This window comes from Hemitrygon akajei, chromosome 31, assembly GCF_048418815.1.
Source record: "Hemitrygon akajei chromosome 31, sHemAka1.3, whole genome shotgun sequence".
NCBI lineage: Eukaryota > Metazoa > Chordata > Chondrichthyes > Myliobatiformes > Dasyatidae > Hemitrygon > Hemitrygon akajei.
In genome coordinates, this window is record NC_133154.1 from 28,967,963 (window position 1) to 28,995,594 (window position 27,632).

At 42.8% G+C, this 27,632-nt stretch overlaps 2 protein-coding genes across 7 annotated transcripts in view; one reads left to right on the forward strand and one right to left on the reverse strand.

The window, feature by feature from the left end:
* LOC140719013 (guanylate-binding protein 1-like) overlaps positions 1–27,632 on the forward strand; it is a 637,966-nt gene that overhangs the window by 84,536 nt on the left and 525,798 nt on the right. The window lies entirely within an intron of this gene.
* On the reverse strand, positions 63–27,604 carry LOC140719014 (guanylate-binding protein 1-like). Of its 6 annotated transcripts, none has more exons than XM_073033340.1 (11): positions 27,470–27,604; positions 26,162–26,257; positions 18,628–18,847; positions 18,372–18,499; positions 17,675–17,784; positions 13,762–13,949; positions 12,895–13,140; positions 11,198–11,475; positions 10,451–10,663; positions 9,095–9,197; positions 63–540 (listed from the first exon to the last, which is right to left on the reverse strand). In XM_073033340.1, exons 2-11 carry the CDS (start codon positions 26,177–26,179, stop codon positions 494–496), a joined length of 1,551 nt encoding a protein of 516 aa, XP_072889441.1. In that variant the 5' UTR covers positions 26,180–26,257; positions 27,470–27,604; the 3' UTR covers positions 63–493. The 6 variants fall into 6 exon arrangements, with proteins under 6 accessions (XP_072889441.1, XP_072889437.1, XP_072889434.1 ...); XM_073033336.1 differs by lacking the exon at positions 63–540 and adding an exon at positions 3,611–6,788 and having other exon boundaries at positions 12,901–13,140; XM_073033333.1 differs by lacking the exon at positions 63–540 and adding an exon at positions 3,611–6,788.

The following is a 27,632-nucleotide window of genomic DNA, read 5'->3' on the forward strand; positions in this document are numbered from 1 at the left end:
TAATGTCTCATGTTAATTCTTTTTTATTTTTCAATATTTTTATTAAATTTCATATCCACAAATACAGAATTCATAAGGATACTAATTACAAATCAAAATAAGGTAGCACAAAATTCACTATATATAAATCACACTGATACAATCATGGTATCCTATATTCATGATCAATCAAATAAAATAAACTGAATTATGAAATACAATATGGTATATTATTTTTTAAAAATCTACACCCACTACCAAGACAAAGCTGGTTGGTTACAAAAAAGAAAAAAAGGAGTACTTTACCATATAATGTTTTTGTAATAATAGCCCAGATCTATATTTTAATAACAATAACAATTCAAATCTTTTAAAATTGTCCAGAAAGGGTCCCCATAGCGTTTGAAAATCTTGGTTAGAATCAGAAAACGAACAACAAATCTTCTCTAAATTTAAACATGACATAACAACACATAACCATTGAGGTTGTGTAGGGACGGCAACCCCCTTCCATTTAAGCAAGATCGTCCTCTTGGCCATAAGAGAAATAAAACCCAGCACCTGCAAATGAGAAGGCTCCAAAATTATTGCTCTTTCCTCAACAATACCAAATAAGGCAGTTAAAGGATTGGGCTTTAAATTAACTTTAAAAAGTACAGAAGTTTGGAATACATCTTTCCATTATTTTTCAAGGCTCAAACATGACCAAAAGATATGAATTAATAAAGCCTCTCCATTAGTACATCTGTCACAATAGGAGATATATCTTCAAAAAAACGAGACAGCTTGTCTTTAGACATATGAGCCCAGTGTACCACTTTAAATTGTAGAAGGGAATGACCAGCACATAATGATGAAGAATTAACCATTTTGAAAATAGCCCTCCAGGTCTCATCAGATAATGAAGTTTGTAAATCCTTTTAGATAGATAGATAGATAGATAGATAGATACTTTATTCATCCCCATGGGGAAATTCAACTTTTTTCCAATGTCCCATACACTTGTTGTAGCAAAACTAATTACATACAATACTTAACTCAGTAAAAAATATGATATGCATCTAAATCACTATCTCAAAAAGCATTAATAATAGCTTTTAAAAAGTTCTTAAGTCCTGGCGGTAGAATTGTAAAGCCTATTGGCATTGGGGAGTATTGACCTCTTCATCCTGTCTGAGGAGCATTGCATCGATAGTAACCTGTCGCTGAAACTGCTTCTCTGTCTCTGGATGGTGCTATGTAGAGGATGTTCAGAGTTATCCATAATTGACCGTAGCCTACTCAGCGCCCTTCACTCAGCTACCGATGTTAAACCCTCCAGTACTTTGCCCACGACAGAGCCCGCCTTCCTTACCAGCTTATTAAGACGTGAGGCGTCCCTCTTCTTAATACTTCCTCCCCAACACGCCACCACAAAGAAGAGGGCGCTCTCCACAACTGACCTATAGAACATCTTCAGCATCTCACTACAGACATTGAATGACGCCAACCTTCTTAGGAAGTACAGTCGACTCTGTGCCTTCCTGCACAAGGCATCCGTGTTGGCAGTCCAGTCTAGCTTCTCGTCTAACTGTACTCCCAGATACTTGTAGGTCTTAACCTGCTCCACACATTCTCCATTAATGATCCCAATCATTTTTAATTTTGTCTAAAGGAGCCAGTCTCAATCCCAACAACAGACCATAAATATAAGATATTCAGCCATTATCGAAAGGTTTCAAATAAAAAAATGCATCTATTATGTTTTTATCCGAGCTGATAGGAAATATATGTAGCTTAGATCTTAAAAAATCTCTGATCTGTAGATATCAAAAAAGTGGGAATTAGATAGGTTATATTTTACTGAGAGCTGCTCAAAAAAAGAGAGAGTCTCTCCAACAAGCAGATCCTGAAATCGTTTAATTACTAATCTATCCCGTTCTCTAAAAAACAGATTGGTAGTAAATGGTGTTTAAAAAATTAGAAAATTAGGACTAGAAAGGGAAAATCTCAATAAACTGAAATGGTTTCTAAACTGTAGCCAGATCCACAAAGTGTTTTTAACCACCAAACTGTCAGTTAATTTATTTAAAGATAAAGGGAGAGAGAATCCAAGAAGAGAAATAATAGAACATTTCATAACACAGTTTGCTTCCAAAAAGACTCATATTGGACAATATATAACCTGAATGTAAGATGTTAATTGCCCAGTAATATAACCTAAAATTGGGTAGACAAGGCCTCCATTCTTTTTAATTTTTTGAAGGTAGGCTTTACTTAATCAGGGTTTTCTGTTCTTCCATATATAAGAAGAAAGAATCAAATCTAGAGAATCAACAAAAGACTTAGGAATAAATACAGGTATGCCTTGAAAAAGTTATATAAATTTAGGTAAAATATTCATTTTAATAGAATTGATTTGACTAATCAATGATAAAGAGAGAGGTGTCCAATTCGAAAGTGCTTTTTCCATATAATTCATTAAGGTTAGAAAGTTTTCTTTGAATAGATCTTTATAATTATAGGTGATGGTTACACCCAAATATGTAAATTGTTTTCTTACAATTTTAAAAGAAGGTTAATATCGGTTGGTATCAAATTATTTAAAGGAAACAATTCACTCATGTAAATTCAATTTATATCCTGAAAACTGGCTAAAATTAGTTACAAAAAGAAACATAGAGGGTAAAGAATTTGTAACATTAGATATAAAAAGCAATAGGTCATCATAAAGTGAAACTTTATGAATAGTACCTTCCTTAAGATACCGGTGATATCATTAGACTCTCGAAAGGCAATTGCTAAAGGTTCTAATACCAAATCAAAAAGCAAAGCACTCAACGGACATCCTTGTCTGGTTCCACATTGGAGTTTAACTGGTTTAGAAGTCTGAAAATTAGTAAGGACCGGAGCAGAGGGAGATAAGTAAAGTAAGTTAATCCAATGAATAAAATTGGGCCCAAAATGAAATTTTTCTAAGGTTTTAAATATGTAATTCCATTCAACTCAATCAAAGGCCTTCTCTGCATCCAGAGAAATCACACCTTCCGATATTTCCTTCGATGGAGAATGCATAACATTTCACAGTCGCCATATATTAAAATGGGAATATCAATTTTTACGAAATCCTGTCTGATCTTCAGATATTATAGAAGGTATAAAATTCCTGATAATGAACAAAACAATCATCCCTCTCTTATCCACTCCACAGTTCCTGCTCTTTTCTGGTTTAAAATTCAAAATCCAGTTACGTGCATTTGAGAACTTCAGCATTTGAACTATAGTGATCTCACCAGAGATGCTTATGGAGGTAAGGGTGAATATTGGCTCACCTTTTCCACCTCAACCATCCCATCGAAAATTAACCAGCTGATATTTTGTTTCACACTTCAGTTCCCAACTTAGTTTGGCCACAAAAACAAATGGCAGAATGATCATCAACTCACAAAACCCATGTCTGCCTCTTTGAACTGTCATCCATGTTTTTCTTTGCTTCGTGGCTATCTGGAGAAGAAGAATCTCAGAGTTCCATAACGCATACGTACTTTGATAATAACTTAAACTTTGAACCAATAATCTCCATTCTTACCTACAAAGATACAGCCATCATATTCTTCTACTTTCAGAACGTCCAAAATGCAATTGAGAACTCTTTCTGCTTCACAGAAGACTTTTATTGAAGTTTCACAGATTTATCAGCATATACAAACTACTGGTATTTAAATCCACACTTCCTTGTGGCGGGATGAGGATCCAGTATCTAAGTTCATCCACACATATATATCCTGATTCTTATTATTACAATTACATTGATTTGGCTAATTGGAAAAGCCACTTAGTTGTTAATAAGGTTATATTCTGGTTAAATATAGCATCTATGTTACTTAACAAATCTTTTAGCTAAAACTATTCATTCAACTTAAATAAAGCAATAACCTGCTGGAGAAACTCAGTGGATCAAGCAGCATCTGTGGTAGGAAAGGAATTATCGACATTTTTGGTGGAGACCCTGTGCTAAGGACACGTCTATCAGTTCTAATACATGATCTTGACCCAGCGTCAACAATTCCTTCACCCCCATCCCCACCAACAGATGCTGCTCGACCTACTGAAGATTCCTCCATCTTCATTTTGTTGTTCGAGGTTCCAGCACCTGCAGTCTCGTGTATCTCTGCTGAATGTACATCTGTTCTCACATTTCAGTTTCCAATTGTTCATTGCTGGTGATCAAATTTATTGCCTGGATAATTAGTGTGATCCAGTAATCACACTGATCTTGGATTGATGGTGGGAATGTAGCAGCCAGAGGGAGATGACAAGTTCCCCATCAGGCTCTGGGAGGAAACTCTGCTGGTGAGAGAGAGATCCACAGAACACAGAGCAGAGTGGAGGAAGGCCACATAATCAACACAGGGTCAGTATTGAATAGAGCTGACCGCTGACCCAGAACACTGAACCAGCAGATAAGTAGGATGTGAGAGCTGATATTCTGTGCCAGGGAGAGTTTGATGAATTGCACATGGATAGACAGAGCCCATTATAATTGATAGAAACATAGAAAAACTACAGCACTATACAGGCCCTTCAGCCCACAATGCCGTGCCAAATAATTACTTACTTTAGAAGTTTCCTAGGGTTACCAAAGCCCTTTATTTTTCTGAGCTCCACGTACCTATCCAGGAGTCTCTTAAAAGACCCTATCATATCTGTGTCCACCACCATCACCAGCAGCCTATTCCATTCACTCACCACTCTCTGCGTAAAAAAGAACTTGCACCTCACATCTCCCCTGTACCTACTTCCAAGCACCTTAAAACTGTGCCCTCTCATGATAGCCATTTCAGCCCTGGTAAAAAGCCTGTGATTATCCACATGATCAATGCCTGTCATCATCTTATACAGCTCTATCCGGTCACCTCTCATCCTCCATCGCTCCAAGGAGAAAAGGCCAAGTTCACTCAACCTATTCTCGTAAGGCATGCTCCCCAATCCAGACAACATCCTTGTAAATCTCCTCTGCACCTTTTCTATAGTTTCCACATCCTTACTATTGTGAAGTGGCCAAACTGAGCACAGTACCCCAAGTGGGGTCTGACCAGGGTCCTATATGGCTGTAACGTTGCCTCTCAGCTCTTAAACTCAATCCCATAGTTCAAGTAATTGTGGTACAGTGTGGACAGGTATAGGAGAGGACAGAAAAAACATGGATAAGAACTGGACATGTAGCTTCATAATTAGCTACCAATAACAAGGCAGTGTCTGGAATGCATAAAATGGTGCACGAGGAGATATTTGGTGATGGTAACTCCAGAGTCCAACGACTGCAGAAGAAATGTTCACAACCCTGTCTCAGAGAAGAACTCATTGCATCAAAATCTAGCCATGTTCACCTGGAGCAGGTAATGTATGATCACAAATAGAGTTTGTGAGACTAAAAAGTAACCAGAATTGTTTGCAACTACATGCTAATGCTTTGGTATGTTTGAACTAATCATAATTAATAAAGAAAAGTTAAAATTATTTTGTGTCATGTTTCTCATGTTTATCAAATACAAAATACAGGATTCAGTAGATGTGTGGAGGGTGGGGGAAATGTTGGGGGGAAATGTCCATGGGCTGTGAGAGGGAATTCAATGGGTTGGTGAGAGTATCTATAGGCTGCGAGAGAAAATTCAGTGGGTGGGTGGGGAGTCAGAGATGGGGTAAATGTCCATGGGCTGTGGGAGGGGATTCAGTGGATGGGGAAAAACTGTTACATTGTGCAAGAGGATTAGTGATTGGGGACAGTGTCTGTTGGCTGCAGAAGGGGATATAGTGGGTGGGAAGAGATAGTAATTGGGAAGAGTGAATGTGGGCTGTGCGAGGGGATTCAGTAGGTGGGGGAGCTGATGAGGAAGACATTCTGTGAGATTGTGAAGTGGGTTCAGTGGGTGGTGAGAGCTGGTTATCGGAAAGCATATCTGTCAGCTGTACATGGAGTGTGCAAGGGGATTCTGTGGCAGGAGCATTTGTTATTGGAGAGAATGTTCGTGAGATGTGGGAGTCCATTTGGTGGGTGGTAGAAGTTAATGACTGGGGAGAGCATCCATGGAATGTGGCAGGAGGTTCAGTGGGTGGGGACAGTCAGTGATTAGAAAGAATGTCCATGGGCTGTGTGAGGGGATTTAGTGAATGGGAATATTACACTAGGTGATGGGAAAATGATGATCTCAATCATATCCCTGTGGTTCACCAACTGGAATCTGTGGATAAACCGGGGTAAAATTCCCCACTCTGATTCAAATATTCCAGTGTGTGTGCCCCTATATCAGTCTGGGGATTGGATGTGGAATGGGTGGGGTGGACAATATTGATCAGCATGGTGATGGGGGGATGATTTGGAAGCTATTGGGGATGTCACAGGATTGGTGCTGTGGACACATTTCTAAATGTACACAACTTTTTTGATTACTTAATTGTTTTGAATATAACTAATTTTGCCACAGCGCCTATCATAGTTACTGCCACATCAATAAACTTAGGGGCATTTTCCCTTATGAATTTCATGAAACTCCATTCTGTTGTCTCTTTATATTTCTTCTCCAGGTACTCGTACATCTGATGAGCCCTCTCTGCATCCTCCATCCTGCCTTCAATTTCGTATTTCTTCACCTCACTCCTCATATGCTCCATGGCTTCTTTCAGCTCCTCCACACTACACTTTTTACCCTTCTCAAACTTTTTCTTGATCTGCTCCATGATCTCCTTCTTCCTGTGTTCCTCAGCCGCCTTCCTCTCCTGCTCCATCTTCTCCATTTCCTTTTTCACCCTTGAGAGCTCCTCTTCCAAAGCTGACAAAAGGTGCAGAGGATGTATTGGTTAGTCCACACAGTGAGTGGTGAAGGGGTCATTTCTCAAGATGTGTGTGACAGGACATTGAGAGGGAGCTTCACTCACTGTTCAATCTAAGACAACACACAGAAAATGCTGGAGGAACTCAGCAGGCCAGGCAGCACATATATAAATGAATAGACAATCAATGTTTCACCTGAGTCCCTATTTCAGGACTGAAGAGGAAGGGGGAAGATGCCAGAATAAAAATGTGGGGGGAAGAGGAAAGATACTAGTTGGAAGGTGATGGGTGAATTGGGATGTGTGGGAAAGTTCCTGGGCTGGAGAGCAAGCAATCTGATAAGAGAGGAAAGTGGATTATTGGAGAAAGGGATGGAAGGGAGAACCCAGTGGGGTAGTAATAGGCAGCTGAGAAGTAGTAAAAGATCAGAGTGGGGAATAGAGAGAGGAGTGGTGGGAAATTTGTTTACCAGAAGGAAAAATTAATATTCCTGCTATCAGGTAGGAGGCTTCCCAAATGGAATATAAGGTGGTGTTCTGTTACCCTGAGTGTGGCGTCTTCTTAGTACAAGAGGAGGCTATCAGCCAGTATGTCGGAATGGGGATGAGATTTGTAACTAAAATGTTCGGCCACTGGGAATTCCCACTTGTGGAGGATGGTGTAGAGGAGCTCGATAAAGTGGTCACCCAATTTCCAATGGGTATCACCAACGTAGAGGCTACATCCGGAGCACCAGACACAATAGATGACTCGAACAGATTTGCAGGTGCAGTGTTGTTTCACCTGGAAGGACTGTTTTGGGCTCTGAATGTAGATGTTGGAGGCAGTGTATGCGCAGGTGTAGCATTTAGCCTGCTTGCAGAGTTAAATGCCGGGAGAGAGATTATGGGGGGGGGGGGGAGGTGGAAATGAATGGATAAGGGAATCATGGAGGGAGCAATCCCTGCAGAAAGCAGAGGGAGGGGAAGTAAAGATACATTTAGAGTAGAATCCCTTTGGAGATGGCAGATGTTTCAGAGGATGATGTGTTGGATACGAAAACTCATGGGGTGGTGGGTAAGGACAAGAGGAACTCTATCACTGTTAAGGCTGTGGGAGGATGGGGTAAGTGCGGATATACTGGAAGAAATGCAGGTGAGGTCTTCATCAATAGTGGAGAGAGTGAAATCTCATTCTTTAAAGGAGGACATCACTGTTCAACCCGCTTTGTTTCTAAAAAGTCATTTTTTAGATATTTCTCAGATTATTCTTCACAAATATGCATGCAATCAACAACAACATATTTAAACTCTCATCTCTATCCTCCTTCTCAATCCCTTCCGCTCCTTGATCAGTCCCCAGATATACTCCTGGCAGAAGAGATAAATGTGAACTTTGCCCACGAGCCTTAGGGAGGGGAAACATCCCTGCTCCCCCTTTACGTCTCTCACAACAGTCAGAACGAATCTTGGAAATGGGATGTCCTCCAACCTAATAAAATGCTAGTTAAAGTGCTGAAACATGGACCCTGCCCATATGTGTGATGGAATTATTTCAGGAAGTAGGATGAGAGGAATCATCATACAGTATCCCCAGCCCCTTCCCCCTCTGATATCTCTTTTTTTTTTAATCCCAGCACTTGCTATAATCTCTCCAACCCTCTACACACCCCTGGCCCCTACTCAACCTCCTGCCATGTTTTCAATACCTTGTCTGATCTTCCTCTCTCTGAAGCGAAGCACTGTCCTCAACAAGGACTTTCACATCTCCTCCATGTATTGACATTTCAATGAGTTTGGAATTCAGAATCAGGTTTATTATCACTAACATATGATGTGAATTTGTTGTTGTCTGGTAACAGTACAGTATAGGGCAAAGACATATCGTCGATACATTTCAAAAATACATGAACAGTGCACAATAAAGGATTAATGTGCTGGTATTTATGTTAGAGTTCCAATTACATCATATGCCAAGGCCTACTGTTGTCTCTGCAGCTATGTCTCTTCGATAAGGATTACCAACTGATGACCAGTATTCCAGCCTCAAACCTACCTCCTCCTCTTGTGCACTGCAATCTGGCCTTCTGTTTGTTTATGTTCTTTGAGAGACCCAATTCCAACTTCTTCTTAACCGGAACATGTCCAAGAACATCAGCACGCCTCTCCCTGATCTCACTATGACTTTGGACCTTCTGATGAACCCCGAGGTGAAGTACCCAGCAGGAGTGTTTCACACTTTTAGATTTCAGACTTTAAGAGTTTACTTTAAATCTGCAGATACACCCTGACCAGAATATTTTGAGCATTTTGTTTATTTTCTCACCTGAGACATGCCTTTGTTCCTCCGTCAACCTGCTGTCCATTTCCTGTACATGCTCTAGATGAGGTTTTTCCTGTTCCAGGAAGTGGTTGAGGACAGCCCACCCCTACAGAGAAGAAGAGATAGGATCATTCACATCCAGCTTTCTCCCATCACAATTGTCCACAAGAGACCAGAGACAGATTCTCACCATCAAACATCTAGTGCTGGGAATAGATACACAATTAGGAAACTCCTCTTACCAATCTACAGGAAATTGGTAAAACCATAACTGGAGACTATGTACAATTTATACCGTGGACTTGAATGAAGGCAGAGTTTTTTTCTTTGAAATTACACAAGGATAAGAGGTGACATAAAGAGATGGGTTCTGTGAATGAACAGGATCAGGCAAATTGAGCACAATGTGAGATAATGCAAAATATTCATTATGGCAGAAAGGTAAATATTATCCAAATGGGACAATTTGTGAAGATCTGAGATGTAGAGGGATCTGGGTGCCCTAGTGCAAGATTCACAAAATGTTTGTGTACAGGTAAGTGGGAGAGATAGAGTTTTGAACAAAAGTAGAAGGGAAATACCTCACTTATATCAGGTTTTGGTGAGATTTCATCAGGAATATGTAATAGGTCTCCTTTAACACTTAACACACTGGACGCTGTTCCAAGATGGGTTCCTGGACTGATACCTGGAAGGACAGATTACCTTTTTATACAAGGTAGGACAGGCTGGGTCTAGGCACTTCTGTGGGATAGTCCAGAACTAGGATAGTTAGTGTATGGGGGAAGGTCATGTGTCGCAAAGCTGAGTTAGATATACAGGTAGCTGTATCAACAGAGATGTGATAAAAGCATTTTTCTCCGAATGCATAATTGGATTTTGGAATTCTCTCCATTGAAGCATGGTGGAAACAGAGAGTTAGGATTTTTAAAGAACAGATTGGAAGGCTCTTGAAAACTAGTATTAAAAGATAATTCACACAACCTATGGATGCTCTGCCCCATTACTGATTTTACAACTACTGAATTCCCTCCCACATGCCATGAATATCTCCCCATCACAAACTCTTTCCACTCATCTAATCCCTCCCATAGTTTCACAGGCACTTACTCCCATCACTGACAAACCCCACTCAATGAAACTCCTCCCATAGTCCACCATAAATGGTTTCCCAATCACAGACTCACTCCACCCAGTTAATGCCATTCCAGATGTTACGGAGAGTGGAAATCAAATTCACTTTTGTTAGGTGAATGGAAGGAGGCAGAGGGGGTAGTTTTCAGAATCTATGGAAGGCAGAGGAAAGAAAAGCTATGAGACTTGAAAAGTAAATGCCTTGCAGTGAAATATTGAACACACCTCCATCTCGTCCTTGGTCTTTTTTTCATACTCCATTCTGGCCTTATCAAGATCCATCTTCAGCTCCTGGAAACCACCAGCTTTCCGGTAATATCCAGATCTCAGATTTCCTGTTATTGGTGACATCACTTTTTTTAGATGTAACTCACATTTCTTCTGTGAGCTTTTCTTGACCTTGGCCTCGAGAGACTTGTAAGTAGAACGCATTGTCTCCTGGGAATGAAAGAAAGGTGTACAGTAAACTAGGAAACACAGGATTATACACTGACTGGTGTCTCTCAGTCCCTCTCTCTCAGGGGTATAGCTGGACCAACTATTTCTCTGAGTCGCTGCCTCTCAGGGAAAGATCTGCACACTAACTGTATCTCTGAGTTTCTCTCTCTCAGGAAGAGATCTGTACATTGACCACTGTCTCTCAGTCCATCTCCCTCAGTGAGAGATCTGTACACGAACAATATCTCTGAGTCACTCTCTCTCAGGGAGAGATCTGACTACTGACTGCATCTCTAAGTTGCTTTCTCTCAGGGAGAGATCTATACACTGATTGGGAGTGATCTGTATACAAACTGGTGACTCTCTGCCACTCTCATTCAGGGAATGAACTGTACTATCCAGTGTCCCCCAGTCCCTCACGTTCATGATGATGTCTATGCTCTCTGTCTCTCAATCTATGTCTATAAGGGTTGGGTCCAGGGACTGTTGTTCGGAGATGAGACAGTTGGTAATCACTGAATATTAGAAGCTCACCTCCAGCTGTTCGACATATTTGCCACTGTTGTTCATGGATCTTTTGTAGAAGATATTAAATGCCTTTGTACTCTTCATATTGTAATACTCTGTGAGTTTTATCATGGTAAAGCAGTTAGATTCTGAGAATATTTTCATTCCTTCATCATAGAATTTCAGGGCTTCATCTAATGCTGCTTGGTTTTCCACCTCCATTAATTTGGCGACACTGCTCTCCACACATGGTAGGACACCATCCACCATCATGCCCACGTATGCCTTGGTCAGTTCAACAAATCCTGTGTGGGATGTTTCTGGAGGTAAGTACCTGGAAATCTGATCACAACCTGAATTCCCCCTCTCCCTATCACAAGGTACCCAACCCATTCTCATTCACCTCCAATGATCCCACCCTCTCCAATTCTCTCCTATCATTCATACTCCCAATGGGACACAACCCCTTTCCCTCTCAATGGAACCCCACACTTCCCCATTCACTCGTAGTGAACTCTATCTCTTTCATCCTACCCTCAACACACTTGCTGGCATCCCACACCAGCCCACGCATTCCCAATGGGATCCCAAACCATTCCCATTCACTTCCATTTTCCACACTTGCAATGGAATCTCAGCCCCTTTCCATTAACTTCCCTTGTACACAATTCTAAAGGCATCCAAATCCCTTCCCATTTAATCACGCAGTCCACATTCCCATGTAGACTGATGGTATATTCCCATTCCAGGTGAGTGTTTCAGGCCAAGACCCTTCACCTGGAAAGGAAAGAGGGAAATCAGGATAAGAATGTTGGGGGAGAAGGAGGAAGAAGTCAAAGGTGGCAGGTGATAGGTGAAACCAGGAGAGGATGAGGTGGTGATGTATAGAACTGGAAAGTTGATAGGTGAAAATAATAAAAGCTGAAGTGGGGGGGGGGGTGGAGATATGATAGGAGCTGACTGAAGATCATGGCAAAAAGCGAAGGATAGGAGCAGCAGAGGGAGGTGATGGGCAGGCAAAAAGTTTGAGAAATCGATGTTCATGCCATCAGGCTGGAGACTACCCAGAGAGAATCGTACCTCATCATGACAAAAGAGCCCTTGCACAGACTTGTTGGAATGCAAAGGGAAGTACGATTGAAATAGCTGGCCACAAGGAAATCCCGCTTTTTTGGTGGATGGAGTGAATGTGCTCAACATGATCGCATGAACATGGATTTCTTGAACTCCAGTAATTCCACTACCCCCTCAATCTCCTTCAACATACCCCATTCTTGCTTCCCTCTCACATCTTCAATTTTCACCTGCCCATGAACTCCATTTGGTGCACTATCCCCCTTCCCTTTCTTCTATGGTCTTCAGTCCTCTCTTATCAGATTAACTCTTCTCCTGCCTTTATCTCTTTCACCAATCGACTTCCCAGCTCCTTTCTTCAACCTTCTCCCTTGCCTAGTTTCACCTATCACGTGCCAAATTGTATTTTTTTCCTCTTCCCCCCTCCCCCAACTTCTTATTCTGATTTCTCCCCTCCTTCTCCAGTCCTGATGAAGGGTCTTGGCATGAAATGTTGACTGCTTATTCTTTTCCACAGATGTTGCCTGGCCTGTTGAGTTCCTCCAGCATTTTATGTGTCTTGCTTTAGATTACTAGCATCTTCAGGTTTTCTTATGCCAGGTTAGTGTGTTATACTGAAGAGAGGTGCTGAAGTTATGCAAGTTACTCACTCCTACCGGTGACCAGCTGACCCCCAACAACTCTCTTGACTTTCGTGTGGGTGTGAATGTAATTGATGAGCTTCTGCCGTTCCTTGATGAAATCCTTATCCAGATCCTTGTCTTCCAATTCCTGGAGCTGCCCGACATTATTTGGGTGTGTGGGAAAGGGAAATGCAAAGCAGCAACGTGAGGGAAAATGATTGCGGATACACCTGCGGAGCTCATTATATTCCTTGTCTTGCTTTCTGATCTCACCTGTAAAACAGAACCAGGAATTAGGCAGGAATCACCCTGACTGAGTCTGTTCTCCCATTCCCAACATGGCAACTGTTACCCACAGGGCTGTGGGGAGGAATAGGGGAAGGACAGGAAGGAAACAGAGGGGAGGCAGTTTGCGAGGTGTGATGGTGAGGGACAGGATGTGTGGGAGGAGCACTGAGTGCATTAAAGTTGGATCATGGGTGACTTGTCATATATTGGTGTCATACAGTGTAGTTGAGGGTCATATTAATTGAAAGGGGTGTGTGTGGGAGAGTGGCATCCTGCCATTCGGCTGAAACTCTGATGGGAAGGAGGTGCAAATGGTTTGGAATGGTGCATTCATGCTATCAAACTAGAGGGTGGTGTACATTGGTCATTGCAGGGAATTGTGAGGTAATGTGAATGTGAACAAGGCAGGGGAATGCAGAGAAAGTGGGAATGAGAGATATGAAGGGGCCGGGAGACCCTGGACTGTTTGTGCACAGATCATCAAACAGTCTGCTCCTTTCTCCACCTCCCCCCTCGCACACTGAATTCAACCCTGCTCCCTCCCTTCTCTGGCCGCTTTCCAAGTTTCCCCTATCTCCTCAGAGACTGGCACTACCACATACTCACTGTCCTTCAGTTTCAGTCTGTGCTCCAGGTACTCATTTGGAGACACATGTTTTCCATTGATGTTCATATCCAGTGTCAAATCACGGATCACCCAGACAAATTCAGGGAAAAAACGGACAAAGTTCCAACTATTACAACCATCGGGCTGGGACTTCATCTGGATCCGCTTAGACAGTTCAGTCACAAAACTGGGAGCAACATCAAGGAGAAAGGAATGAAGGGTTGGCAGGAATGTAGTCAGGTATGTCAGTTACTGTACAGATCTGCCCCTGAGACAGTTACTGAGAGACACTAGTCAGTGTACAGATGAGAGAGAGACACAGATCGACAGAAAAAGGCAGACTGACAGAGAGAGACAGAGACAGACAGACAGAGAGCTCCCTCTCAGTGAGAAGAACTGAACCAAGTCAAGTCAAGTCACTTTTATTGTCATTTCAACCATAACTGCTAGGTCAGTACATTGTAAAAATGAGACAATGTTTTTCAGGACCATGGTGTTACATGACACAGTATAAAAACTAGACTGAACAATGTAAAAAAAAACAACACAGAGAAAGCTACACTAAACTACAGACCGACACAGGACTGCGTAAGTGCACAAAAACAGTGCAGGCATTACAATAAATAATAAACAGGACAATAGGACAAGGTGTCAGTCCAGGCTCTGGGTTTTGAGGAGTCTGATAGCTTGGGTGAAGAAACTGTTACATAGTCCGGTCGTGAGAGCCCAAATGTTTCAGAGCCTTTTCCCAGATGGCAGGAGGGAGAAGAGATTGTATGAGGGGTGCATGGGGTCCTTCAGAATGCTGTTTCCTTTGAGGATGCAGCGTGTAGTGTAAATGTCCATGATGGCAGGAAGAGAGACCCCAATGATCTTCTCAGCTGACCTCACTATCCGCTGCAGGGTCTTGCAATCCGAGATGGTGCAATTTCCAAACCAGGCAGTGATGCAGCTGCTCAAGATGCTCTCAATACAACCCCTGTAGAAAGTGATGAGGATCGGGGGTGGGAGATGGATTTTCCTCAGCCTTCGCATAAATTAGAGATGCTGCTGGGCTTTCTTTGCTATGGAGCTGGTGTTGAGGGACCAGGTGAGATTCTCCGCCAGGTGAGCACCAAGAAATTTGGTGCTCTTAACGATCTCTACTGAGGAGCCAGCACTTTTCAGTGGGGAGTGGTCACTCCATGCCCTCCTAAAGTCAACAACCATCTCTTTTGTTTTGTTCATATTAAGAGACAGGTTGTTGGCTCTGCACCAGTCCGTTAGCCGCTGCACCTCTTCTCTGTAAGCTGACTCGTCGTTCTTGCTGATGAGATCCACCACGGTCATGTCATCGGCGAACTTGATGATATGGTTCGAGCTGTGTGTTGCAGCACAGTCATGGGTCAGCAGAGTGAACAGCAGTGGACTGAGCACACAGCCCTGGGGGGCCCCCGTGTTCAGTGTGATGGTGTTGGAGATGCTGCTCCTAATCCGGACTGACTGAGGTCTCCCAGTCAGGAAGTCTAGGATCCAGTTGCAGAGGGAGGTGTTCAGGCCCAGTAGGCTCAGCTTTCCAATCAGTTTCTGAGGGATGATTGTGTTGAATGCTGAACTGAAGTCTATGAACAGTATCTGAAAGTATCAGTCTTTTTTGTCCAGGTGGGTTAGGGCCAGGTGGAGGGTGGTGGCAATGGTATCATCTGTTGAGTGGTTGGGACGGTATGCAAACTGCAGGGGGTCCAGTGAGTGGGGCAGCAGGGTCTTGATATGCCTCATGACAACCCTCTCAAAACACTTCATGATGATGGATGTAAGTGCAACGGGATGGTAGTCATTTAGGCAGGACACTGAAGACTTCTTCGGTACAGGGACGATGGTGGTGGCCTTGAAGCACATTGGAATGGTGGTGCTGCTCAGGGGGATGTTGAAGATGTCAGTGAGAACATCTGCTAGCTGGTCTGCACATCCCCTGAGCACTCTGCCAGGGTTGTTGCCTGGTCCAGCAGCCTTCGGTGGGTTGACCCTGCACAGGGTTCTTCTCACATGGGCCACAGTGAGACACAGCACCTGGTCATTTGTAGGAGGGGTGGATTTCCTCGCCGCCACATCATTTTCTGCCTCAAACCGGGCGTAAAACTTATTCAGCGCATCAGGGAGGGAGACATCACCTGCACAGTAAGGTGACGTTGTCCTGTAATTGGTGATGTCCTGGATGCCCTTCCACATGTGCCGCGTGTCGCTGCTGTCCTGGAAGTGGCTGTGGATTAGCTGGGCATGTGCACGCTTTGCCTCTCTGATGGCTCGGGACAGTTTGGCCCTCGCTGTTTTTAGAACTGCCTTGTCGCCTGCTCTGAAGGTGGAGTCGCACAGATCTCTCCCTCAGAGAGAGTGTGACTAAGAGACATCTGTCATTATGGAGATACCTAACTGAGAGAGGCAGACTGACAGATATCGGTCAGTGTACAGATATCCCACTGAGCTTGATGGACTGAAAAACTAGCTGATGTACAGATCTTCTCTTGGAAAGATGGACTAAAACAATGGCCAGTGTACAGATCTCCCACTCAGCAAAATGGACTGAAACATTGGCTGTTGTACAGATCTCCCTCTTGGCAAGATGGACTGAAACGCTGACCAGTATACAGATCCTCGCCCTCAGAAAGAGGGTGACTAAGAGACACATGTCATTGTGAAGATTTCTCCCTGAGAGTGAGGGTTGCAATGAGAAAAAGGCAAAGCTGCTGGTAGTTGAGAACTCAGAATGTCAAGGAATATTGTAATTTTGATCAAGAGCACAGGAGGTGTATGATTCAGATGCAGACAGCTGGGATCAAGTGAGTCATTGAATGCCAAAGTAAACTCAAGATGGAAATTTGGAGGACAAAGGGGTGAATTAAGTGACTTTAGCTAAGAAAATTAAGGAGAGTTCTAAGTGACTTTATAAATATATTAATGAAAGTAACATGGGGGCAATTAGGGCCTCGGAAAGACCAAGCTGGAAATGTATTTGTGAAACTGCTGGAGATGGGCACAGTTCTCAAGCATTATTTCACTGTCACAGTGGACAGTGAAGATGAGTACAGTGGGATCTTGGTCAGCTGGGCAGCTGGGCTCATGAATGTCAAATGGAGTTCAGATAAGTATGCAGAGTTACATTTTGAAAGGACTAATCACTGTAGGATTTTTGAATGCAAAGGTTCTTGGTACCTTATTGCAATAGAAGGACCTTGGTGATGAGATGCTTGGTTCCCTTAAAGGGCAGTCAAAAAAAGAGGATGCAGTGTGAAGAAAGTTTTTGACAGGCTGTCCTTCATCAGTTCACACACCAAGTTTGAAGTGGGTGGTTGCACTCTGATTGAACAAAGCATTGGTATGTCATACTTGGAGGACTGTGTACAGTCTTTGTCACGCAGTTATGTCAAGTTTGTGATTAAACTGGAAAGAGAATACAGAAACACTTAGAAGGATATTGCCAGGCATCATGGAACTGAAAGGTTAGATACCTTATCCTTTATTCTTTGGAGCATAGAAGATTGAGGGGTGATCTCACAGCTGTAATAACAACATCATGAAGGGCATTGCTAGGGTCAGTGGTCTTTGTTTGCAAGGATGGGGAAATGAAAACTACAGGATAAAATATTATGGTTAGAGTGAAATGATCAATAAGAACTGAGATGTTTTTTTTTATTGACAAAGGGTGGTGATTACATTGAATCAGCCAGCAGATGAAGTGGGTGTGGCACATTCATTAGACACATTAGACAGTGGCTGAGATAAACTGGACAGTGTACAATATCTCCCCAAGAGAGTGGGACTGAGACACATCAGGCACTGTGCAGTTATTCCCGAGAAAGAGGCACTGAGAGACACTTGTCACTGTAGAGATATCACCCTGAGAGAGAAGGACTGGAAGACACCAATGAAGGATACTGTAGGTCTTGCAAGGATTTCTGGTCTATGTTCCTCTGACCATTGTAAATGAGGATGCTGCTCAGAAGGATAGCCAGTGAATAGATGGAATGATCATTGTCGATGTCTCCCTGCAGGTAGGACAGACAACCAGTTAGTGAGCGCTCTTGCTCAGAGATCAGTCTAATAGATAACTACCCATCTCTGGACATTTCTTGCTCAGTGTTTACAGAGGTTGGTGGGTGAGGCTTCTCAACACAGCATCCTTCCTGTCAATGCCACCAGTGGCAGGTGGCAAGGGAAGCCTTACAGACCGAGTCTTGTCCAGAGTTCACCACCACAGTGCTGGGGGAGAGCATACTGTTGTGGTACCTTAACATCATTTTCATTTGGGAGGATGGGGATGGGAATTGGTGAGGATGGGTTAGGAAACTTGGAGTGAGTAATGGTCTTGTATCACATACAGATCCATTCAAAAATATGGCAGAATTCTTCCTGGAAGCTCAGCATGAACCTATGATGACAATGTTAGTTAACTACATAACAAATTAATTAATTTTTACTTCAAATCTAGATTGTAAACAGCATTTAAAAGTCCACACTGCCTGTGATAGGATTTGAACTCTGGTTTGTGTATCATTCCTCTGTCTGTGGGTTACCCAGTTGGTAATGAAACCACTGTTCTGAGGAGGGGAATAGTTGAGAGGGAAGGACTGACCTTCTCAGGATCTCCCAGACCCTCGGTGTCCAACAACAGGAGGACCTCATTGGGTCTCTGAGGGAGGGATCGACACCACATCCAGATTCCTTTGGTGTGAGCCTGGACAGATGAATCCACTGAGAACCCTGCAGAGGGAAAAAGACAGAGAGAGGCAGAGAGGTAAACTTTCCCATGTCTCAGGATGATTTCTGCAAGACAGATAGTAAAGAGAGGTGAAAGGTTAGAGGTGGAAGTTTACAGACACTGCCCTTACCGTTCTTGTCTCCTGCAATACAGTTCATGAGGTAGGATTTCCCTGTTCGAGCAGCACCAACCACAGCCACGACAACCATTGGAACTTCAATGGACTGGAGGACCTTCAGAGCCTCTGGGTTAAGTTTCAGCTCCTCATCTATGTTGTAAACCAGCTGCAAGGGTTTCTCCATCTTCTGTTTGGTGGCAGTAGGGTCCTTGGTTACTGACTTCTGACAGTCCTTTCCCAAAATATTTACAAATTCAGAGCAAGGGTATCACACACTGATTGAATGACAGTAAACAGAACAGAGAAAATGCAGAGCATATCATCAAAACAACTACATCTGAATCCTGAGTCCCAGGAGTAGATCCTAAACTTTAATTTTACACAGTGGGATCTGTTACCTACAGTATATAGCAATCCCTGACACCATGGATTGTAACCCAGCATCTAAATCACTACTGGGGATTTTATTAATACCCTCTGAATACCTGGAATAGGTTATGGTCTATAACTTACTCCTAGGAATCTGTAATTCAACATATAATCTCCCCAAATACCTGCTTTTGATCCAAGTCTCTAAAGCACTCCCAGTGATCTGTTTATTTTCTATATAGAAACCTCTAACCCCCTGGATTAGGGCTCAAGCTGTAGCTATCTCCCAGGATCCTACTGTTGTCTAACATAACACCCCAAAGAACCCTTCTGTTTCTCACTCCAAGGGATCTGTTGTGACATTGTCATGGTCCTGTTGGAACAGCAGCAAGCTTCCAAGATCCAGCCCTTCAATATCTTGGGGTATGGTTATCTGCCACTGTCCCTTAGAGACTCAGACTACCAAATATTGCCTGCTGCAATCCTTCATGGAAAGTCTGTACTTGAAGGACTTGTGCCGAGCACTCAGTGCTCAATCATAGGAGTCCTATTTCTAGTACTATTGTTTGTGATTTTGCTTTTAGATTTTGTTCATATCATCTTGTTTATTTTGAGTCTGAATTAATTCTGGACCTTACTCTGCACTTGGGTTAATCACCATCCATAGGTCTCTTGTTACCGCACGATTAAGTAATCATGATCTCAGCAAAGTACAAATGGCTGCTAATGACATTGGCCTGCCAGGTAGCAACTGTATGCAGACTTGACAACATGCTTCTGGTGATCCTCAGTTCCAGTTCAAGCTGGAGACTCTGTCAATACTAGGTATATCCCCCATCAGGAGAGCCTCGAAGCTCCCTGCTTGTCTCTTGACAAAAGAACTAATTGATTCCCCTAAAGCACCACCCTCATGTGTCTGACAGAACTGGTCCTCACCCTGAAAATCATTTTCCTTTGGCTCATCCAGTTTGCAGTTTCTGGTGCTTACAGTTACTGTTCTATAGATTTGCTATGTATGCCCGCAAGAAAATAATCTCAGGGTTGTGTGTGGTGACATTAATGTACACTGATAATATATTTACTTTGAACTTTGGCTGCCCACTTTCTCTAAACCCAAGGGGTAGCTTTGGGCACTCACGTGGGCCCAAGGTATGCCTGCATATTTTTCAGCTATGTAGCACAGTTCATGTTTGAAACCTTGACCAGTTTTATTCCCCAACTTTTCCTGCACTACATTGATGACTATGTTAGTGCTGTTTCATGCACCCATGCTGAGCTCATCAATGTATTCAATATTGCCTTGAATTTTCACCCTGCACTTAATTTAATTTGGTCCATCTCTGTCACCTCCCTTCAATTTCTTACTCTCTCTGTCTCCATCTGTGGAGAGAAACTGACAATTGACAACCTCGTGATTCTTGATTCTACTGTTTCAGTAGCTCAGACACAGTGAATGTCGCTGACAAAGCCCGACAGAAATTGGGAGGGAGAGTATAGAAGGTGCAGATTTGGGTAAGGCCGTTTTTTTTTTTTTTGGCTTCACAGGCATGGCAAGTGTCAGCATCAGAGGCCTAAACTCAGATGCACATAAAAGGAAGATAGGATCTAGGAGAGTGGCTAATTTTAGAGTGTGCCAGAGATAAAGTGGGAAGGCTTTGGCTTTGCAGGCAAGAAAAAACTCTGTAGATGCTGGTAATAAAAGCAGCACACACAAAATGCTGAAGAAACTCAGCAGGCCAAACAGCATCTATAGAAAAGAGTAAACAGTCGACATTAAAGTCAGGCAGTGTGGTAGTGATAGGGGGCTCATTAGTTACGGATCAGAAAGGAGAGTCTGTGGCTGCAAAAGAAACACCAAGATTGTGTGTAACCTAGGCTGCTAGGGTCCATGATGTATCAAATTGGCAGCAGGATATTCTCTTGGGGGAGGTTGAAGAACCAGAGGTCGTAGTGCATATTGGCTTCAATGACAGAGGCAGAAAATGGAAAGAGATCCTGTTTAGTAAGTATATATAGTTAGGAAAGAGGCTGAAGATAAGGATCTCCAAGGTACTAATCTCCAGGTTATCAGCGGTGTCATGCCTAAAGCAGGTAATAATGGGGTGATACCATGGATCAATGAGTGGCTGAGGAGGTAGTGTAGGGGACAGGGTTTCAAGTTTTTCGATCAGTAGAACATTTTTAGGGAAGGAGTGTCCTGGACAAGAGGAGTGGCTTGCACCTGAAATGGAGGGGAGCAATATCATGCTTGGATGCGGAGAATGTGAGTGAGGTATTTAATGAGTACTTAGCTTAAGTATTTACCAAGGAAAAGCATTTGGAGGACCAGGAGATCAGGGCTGAGTATATAAATATGTTAGGGAGTTTAAAAGTCAAGGAAGAAGAAGTGTTGGGTCTCCTAATGAGCATGAAGGTGACAAATCACCAGGATCTGATGGGATTTATCACAGGTTATTGAAGGAGGCAAGGGGCGAGATTGTTGGGGCCTTGACCAGTATATTCATGTCCTCTCTAACCACAGGTGATATCCTGGAGGACTGGCAAGTGGCTAATGCTGAACCTCTATTTAAGAATGAAACAAAATACTGGGAACTATAGATCGGTGAATCTCATGTCAGTTGTAGGGAAATTGCTGGAGAAAATTCTTCAGGATAGCATATATGAGCATTTGGAAACTCATGGCACAATTAGAGTCTCAAGGCAACACACAAAAAGTGCTCAAGCATCTCGGCAAGCCAGGCAACATCTATGGAAAAAAGCACAGTCGACTTTTAAGGCCAAGACCCTTCGGCAGGACTGGAGTAAGAAAGATGAGGAGTAGATTTAAAAGGTGGGGTAGGGGAGAGAGAAACAGAAAATGAAGGTGAAACTGGTAGCAGAAGGGATGAAATAAAGTGCTGGAAAGGATAGCAGCCCATGAAAGAAAGAAAAGAGGGAGGAGCACCGGAGGGAGGTAATGGGCAGGCAAGGAGATAAGGTGAGAGACAGAAAAAGGGATGGGGACTGGTGAAGGAGAGGGCACTGGGCATTACCAGAAATTCAAGAAATTAATGTTCTTGCCATCAGACTGGGGACTACCCAGATGAAATACAAGTGTTGTTCTTCCAACCTGAATCTGGCCTCATCATGACTGTAGAGGAGGCCATAGATTGACATATCTACAATGAGAATGGGAAGTGGAGTTAAAATGGGTGACCCTATGTAGATGTGGAGACTGTTTCACTGAGCACCTACACTCTGTCTGCCTGATAAGTGGGAACTCCCAGTAGCCACCTATTTTAATTCCACTTCCCATTCCCATTCCGTTATGTCCATCAATGGCCTCCTCCACTATCATGATGAAGCCACACCTAATATTCCGTTTGGGTAGCCTCAAAGCTGATGGCATGAACATCGATTTCTCAAACTTCTGGTAATGCACCCCACCCCCACTTTACCACTTTCCATTCCCTTTTCTTTTCCTCACGTTATCTCCTTGTCCATCCATTGCCTCTATCTGGGGTTCCTCCCTACTTTTTCTTTCTTCCATGGCCTTCTGTCTCTTTCACGTATCAGACTCTTCCTTCTTTAGCCCAGTTTTTCTTTCACCAATCAACTTCCCAGCTATTTTCGTCATCCCTCTCCCTCCTGGTTTTACCTGTCATCTGTGTTTCTCTAAAACCTCCCCTTTCTTTTAAATCTACTCTTCAGCTTTTTTTCCTCCAGACCTGTCAATGGGTCTCAGCCTGAAACATCAACTGTACTTTTTTTCCATGGATGCTGTCTGGCCTGCTCTGTTCCTCCAGCATTTTATGTGTGTGTTTCTTGGATTTCCTGCATCATTAGATTTTCTCTTGTTAGAGTGGGCCTGCATGGCTTTGTGTGGTGCAGGTTGTGTTTTCCAAACGGACTGATTTTTTTCAAAGTGACAAGAGTGATTAATGAGGGTAGGGCAGTGGATGAGGTCTTCATAGATGTTAGTAAGGCATTTAACAAAGATCCCTCATGGGAGGCTAATCCAGAAGTTTAAGTTGCATGGGGTCCACAGTGATTAGCCACTTGGATTCAGAACTGGCTTGTACATAAGAGACAGAGGGTAATGGTTGAAGGGACTCAATCAAACTGGAGATCTGTAATTAGTGTGTTTCACAGGGATCTGTGCTGGGACCTCTGCTGTTTGTGATGTATATACAGCAACTAACCTGGATTAAAATGTAGTTGGGTGGGTTAATAAATATGCAGATAACACCAAGATTGGTGGAGTTGTGGATAGTGTAGAAGACTGGCAAAGCATACAACACAATATAGATGAGTTGCAGACGTGGGCAGAGAAATGGAAGATGGAGTTTAAGCCAGATAAATATGAGGTGTTGGACCTTGGCAGGGCAAATGCACGGAGACGGTATACTATTGAGGACAAGATCCTTAACAGTGTTGCTGAGCAGAGTGATCATGGGATCCAAGTTCATAACTTTTTCAAAGTGGCTAAACAGATCGATATGCTGGTTAAAAAGGCTTATGTAATGGTTTCTCTTATTAGTCAAGGCACTGAGTTCAAAAGTCAAGAGGTTATGTTGCAACTTTATAAGGCTCTTGTAATCCCCGATCTAGAGTATTGCATTAATTTCTGGTCGCCCCACTACAGGAAGGATGTGGAGACTTTGGAGAGAGTGCAGAAGAGGTTTATGAGGATGCTGTTTATTTAGAGGCATGTGCTATCAGGAGAGGCAAGGTAATCTTGGGTTGCTTTCTCTGGAGTGGCAGAGGCTGAGAGGAGATCTGATAGAGGTTTATAAGATTAAGCGAGGCGTATATAAAATAGATAGAGTGTATATGTTTCACAGGGTTGGAAAAAAAGAGGGCATGTATTGAAGGTGAGGGGGGTAGGTTCAAAGGATATGTTCGGGGTAAGTTTGTTACAGAGTGTGGTGGATGCCTGTTGCGGTGGGAGAGGCAAGTACATTAGAAGCTTTTAAGAGACATTTAGATAAGCACGTGGATGGAAGATGGAGGGATATAGACATGGTGTAGGTAGGAGGGATTAGTGTTTGGGTGTTTTTGATTTGCTTTTTAGTTGGTTCAGCACAACATTGTCAGCTGAAGAGCCTGTTTCTGTGCAGTACTGTTCTATGTTCTATAGCCATTTTTAAAAATGCCTCTTTTAAAAATACTATTCCCTTTGCTCAGTTTCTTTGCCTCTGCCTCATCAGTTCCCAGGATGTGGCCTTCCATTCCAGGATTTCAGAGATGTCCTCCTTTTTTAAAGGTTGGAGTTTCCCGACCTTTATTATTGATACTACTCTCACCCACATCTCCATTACTCATTCATTCAAGCTCACCCTATCTTCCCACCATCCTATTAATGATAGAATTCCTCTTGCCGCAACCACTGCTATCTTCAAAGGGATCTTAGCTCTAAACTAACTCCCTAACCCTAACCCTAACCTTTTCCCCTTCACTTTCTGCAGGGATCACTCCCTGTGATTCCCTTGTCTATTTGTCCATCCCCAGCAATCCCCCTTAGTGAATTTTTCCCTGCAAGTGGCCTAAGTGCTACACATACCCATACACCTCTGCCCTCTGCGCTCAATTCCATTCAGGGATTGCAAACAGTCCTTCCAGGTGAGGCAACACTTCATCTATGAATCTGCTGGATGTGTCTATTCTGTCCACTGCTCCTGATGTGGACACCTCTCAGTTGGTGAGACCTGTCTTAAATTTTGGCTTAGCTTCATTGATCACCTCCTCACCATCCACTCGATGTGGTACTTTCTGGTGGCCATTTAAATCCCAATTCTCATTCCTGTTCTGACAAATCCATTCATGACCTGCTTTGCACCAAGATGAATCCTTAAATTCCATCTGAGTACCCTCTATCCTAGTGGCATGAATATCGATTTCTTCTTCTGGTGAACAAATCCACACCCCTACCCCCATTTCCCACTCTGACCTCTTCTACCAACAAATCTTTTAAATGGAGCAAGCTTTCTCTGAGCCCATTATCTGGGATTCCACAAACTATTTTGTCCCTGATTAGTGAGTCTTCCACGTTTCCAAACTCGCCAGACAACTTTAGTGTGTGAAACTCAGCTAAGTAGTGGTCAAAGATAACACCTTGTTTCTTTTCACAAGAGAAGAACTTATATCTCTCAAACATGACTTTTTTTTACTTGGGACAAAATACACCTCAAATTTTATTATCAGATTTCCAATTTGAAGTTTGCCCCATCAATTTGAAAGCTGTTGTAGATGTCCAAAACTCACTGTTTGAAGCGTTTCCAGTTATACTGTCATAGAGAAGACATGACTACTCCTATCAACCTACACTAGTACTATAGCACGCCATATCGCTACTATCAATGTACCAATCCAAAATTCGCCTAAACATTGAATTGGAGCTCGCATGCCCGGCTTGTGCTGACATCTCATTCCACACTTTCATGACCCTAAGTGTAGAAGCTTCCACTTATGTTCCCCTGAAGTTTCACCTTTCACCCTTAAGCCATGCCATCTGGTTGCAGTCCCACCCAGCCTCAGTGGAAAAAGCCTTGCAGATTTTAAAAACCTTCTGTTTTTTTTTGTAAATCTACTGCTATGCTTTGAGGTATTTTTATTTAAGCTGTTTTCTGCAAAAGTATCATGTCCTGTTAGTAATAGTGTTTTGGCTTTGGTGCATAAGTAATACCCCTCACTTCTTCAGAAATGAGCTACATCGCTTATGTGCACATTGCACTAGATGAACTGTAATGGGCCCTTTTAATTTTCTTTTCCTTTTCTGTAAGTTTGTATACAAGACCCAGTGAGAGGGTTACATTTGTGCGGGCTCTTCCGGGATTCAGATGCCGTGTGAATGTTTGAATGCTGTATAAGGATTCATTAAATGGCTTATTTGTGAGCTAACTAATTTGTTTAAACTAGTGTTTGTGGAAAGTATGGTGTGTCCTAATTAAGGTACTTTATGTTGGATGCGGTGGGGCTTAAGGTTTGGTGCAATTCAAAGAAGATATCCACAAGCAATGCTTTTGTTCTGTGCAGGGTCCCAATGAACTGCTACTTAGAATGTTGAGTTCTGTAAAAGTGTTGGGGAAGGTTGCACTGATTGAACGGTATTTTGACCAATCTGATAGTATGGATGCCGTGTTAGTCCATACTACAAGTGATGTGGCTGAAATCGCGCTGCCCAATGGGATAGGAGCACCTGTAGAGGCGAGGCCATGGACAGTTCATATCCCTGGAGAAGAGCGACCCGTACTTTCTGTTACAAATGTGGAAAAGACAGATATTTCAAGCGAGGCTGTGAGGGACAAAAAAATTTCAGAAATTAAGTCTGTAGTTAATCAAACAGAGAATATAAGAAGCAAAGCTATGGAGGGACCTAGTAAAGGATTGGCCTGACATTTTGGAGAGAACACATTCTAATCCGTGTATTAAAGGCAAAACGCTATTCCTGAAGGATTCTGGAACCGAGCACTGATGTGTCCATACTGATTGAAGGTGTCGATGCTGGAGCGATACTTGACACAGTTTCTCAAGTTTTTATTTTAGCAATTTTCTGCAAAAGCAGTGTGTCCTGTTAGTAATAGTGTTTTGGCTTTAGCTAAAGATAAAGATCCATGTTGTCCAACTTGGGTTTGTTTTGTAAGCCAATCAGGTCTGTCTTGTTATATGTTGTAACTTTCTGCCGAGTGGAAGATTCAGGAGAGCTGGGTGAGATCAAAGGACGGTTCTCTGGTTTGGAGTCTTTTTAGCGGGACACGGGATAATGCCAAGGAGAGACCCCATTGTAAGAAGTCCTTTGTGCAGATCAATAGCTCCAAGGAAGAAGAGCCAATACTCCTGAGAGAGCCAATTCGTTTGCGATGGTCTTCGAGTGAAATTCCAACTGTGGGCGTTCTCCTTCACGCAGGACCTGGGTACCTGGCTTCGGAGCCTGAGTAAAGCAATAACCCTGACTTCTCCAGAAATGAGCTTCAACGTTAAACTGTAATGGATCCTTTTAATTTTATTTTCCTTTTCTGCAACTCTTTGTTCAATTTGAAAATTTGGCAAATATTTCCTTTGTAATTTTTTGCTGGAATAGGATCTGTTAGTTTTCGTGCGAGCGATAACTTTACATGGAGCAGTATATACACACCATTTGAACCCCAAATCATACAGACCCAAGATGTATATTGCTTACGGAAGGTGGACTTCTCACCGCGGAGTCAGGTGGCTGTTGACAGATTTAGCTGACGAGCCAAATTTGTAAATTACCCCCAGTGAGAGTATTACATAATTTTTCCTTATATCTCGAGTCCTCTAGACCCGGTTATCCGTTAAATTGCCGGTAAACTACACATGTGCGGATCGACTTAGTTCATTGATTTAGGAGAAACAGAATTCGTCAAGGGGCGTTCAAGATTCTTGGGGCGGGGGTGGTAAGCGACAGCCAAATTTGACGCACGAGAGCTGACCGACCATTAGTAGAGCATGTACTTAGAAAAAGAAAGGTTATGGTTTCTCTCACCTTAATATCTTGAACATCGAGACTGTGCGCTTTCTTGCCAACAGCTTCTGTCCATAGGACCTAGCGTCGAGAGGCAACTGAAAGGGGAATTTACTGCTGATATTCTCTGTACCGGCACTTCCGTTTGTGCTGTTATTGTTGTAGCCATACAGTGGACGCTGAT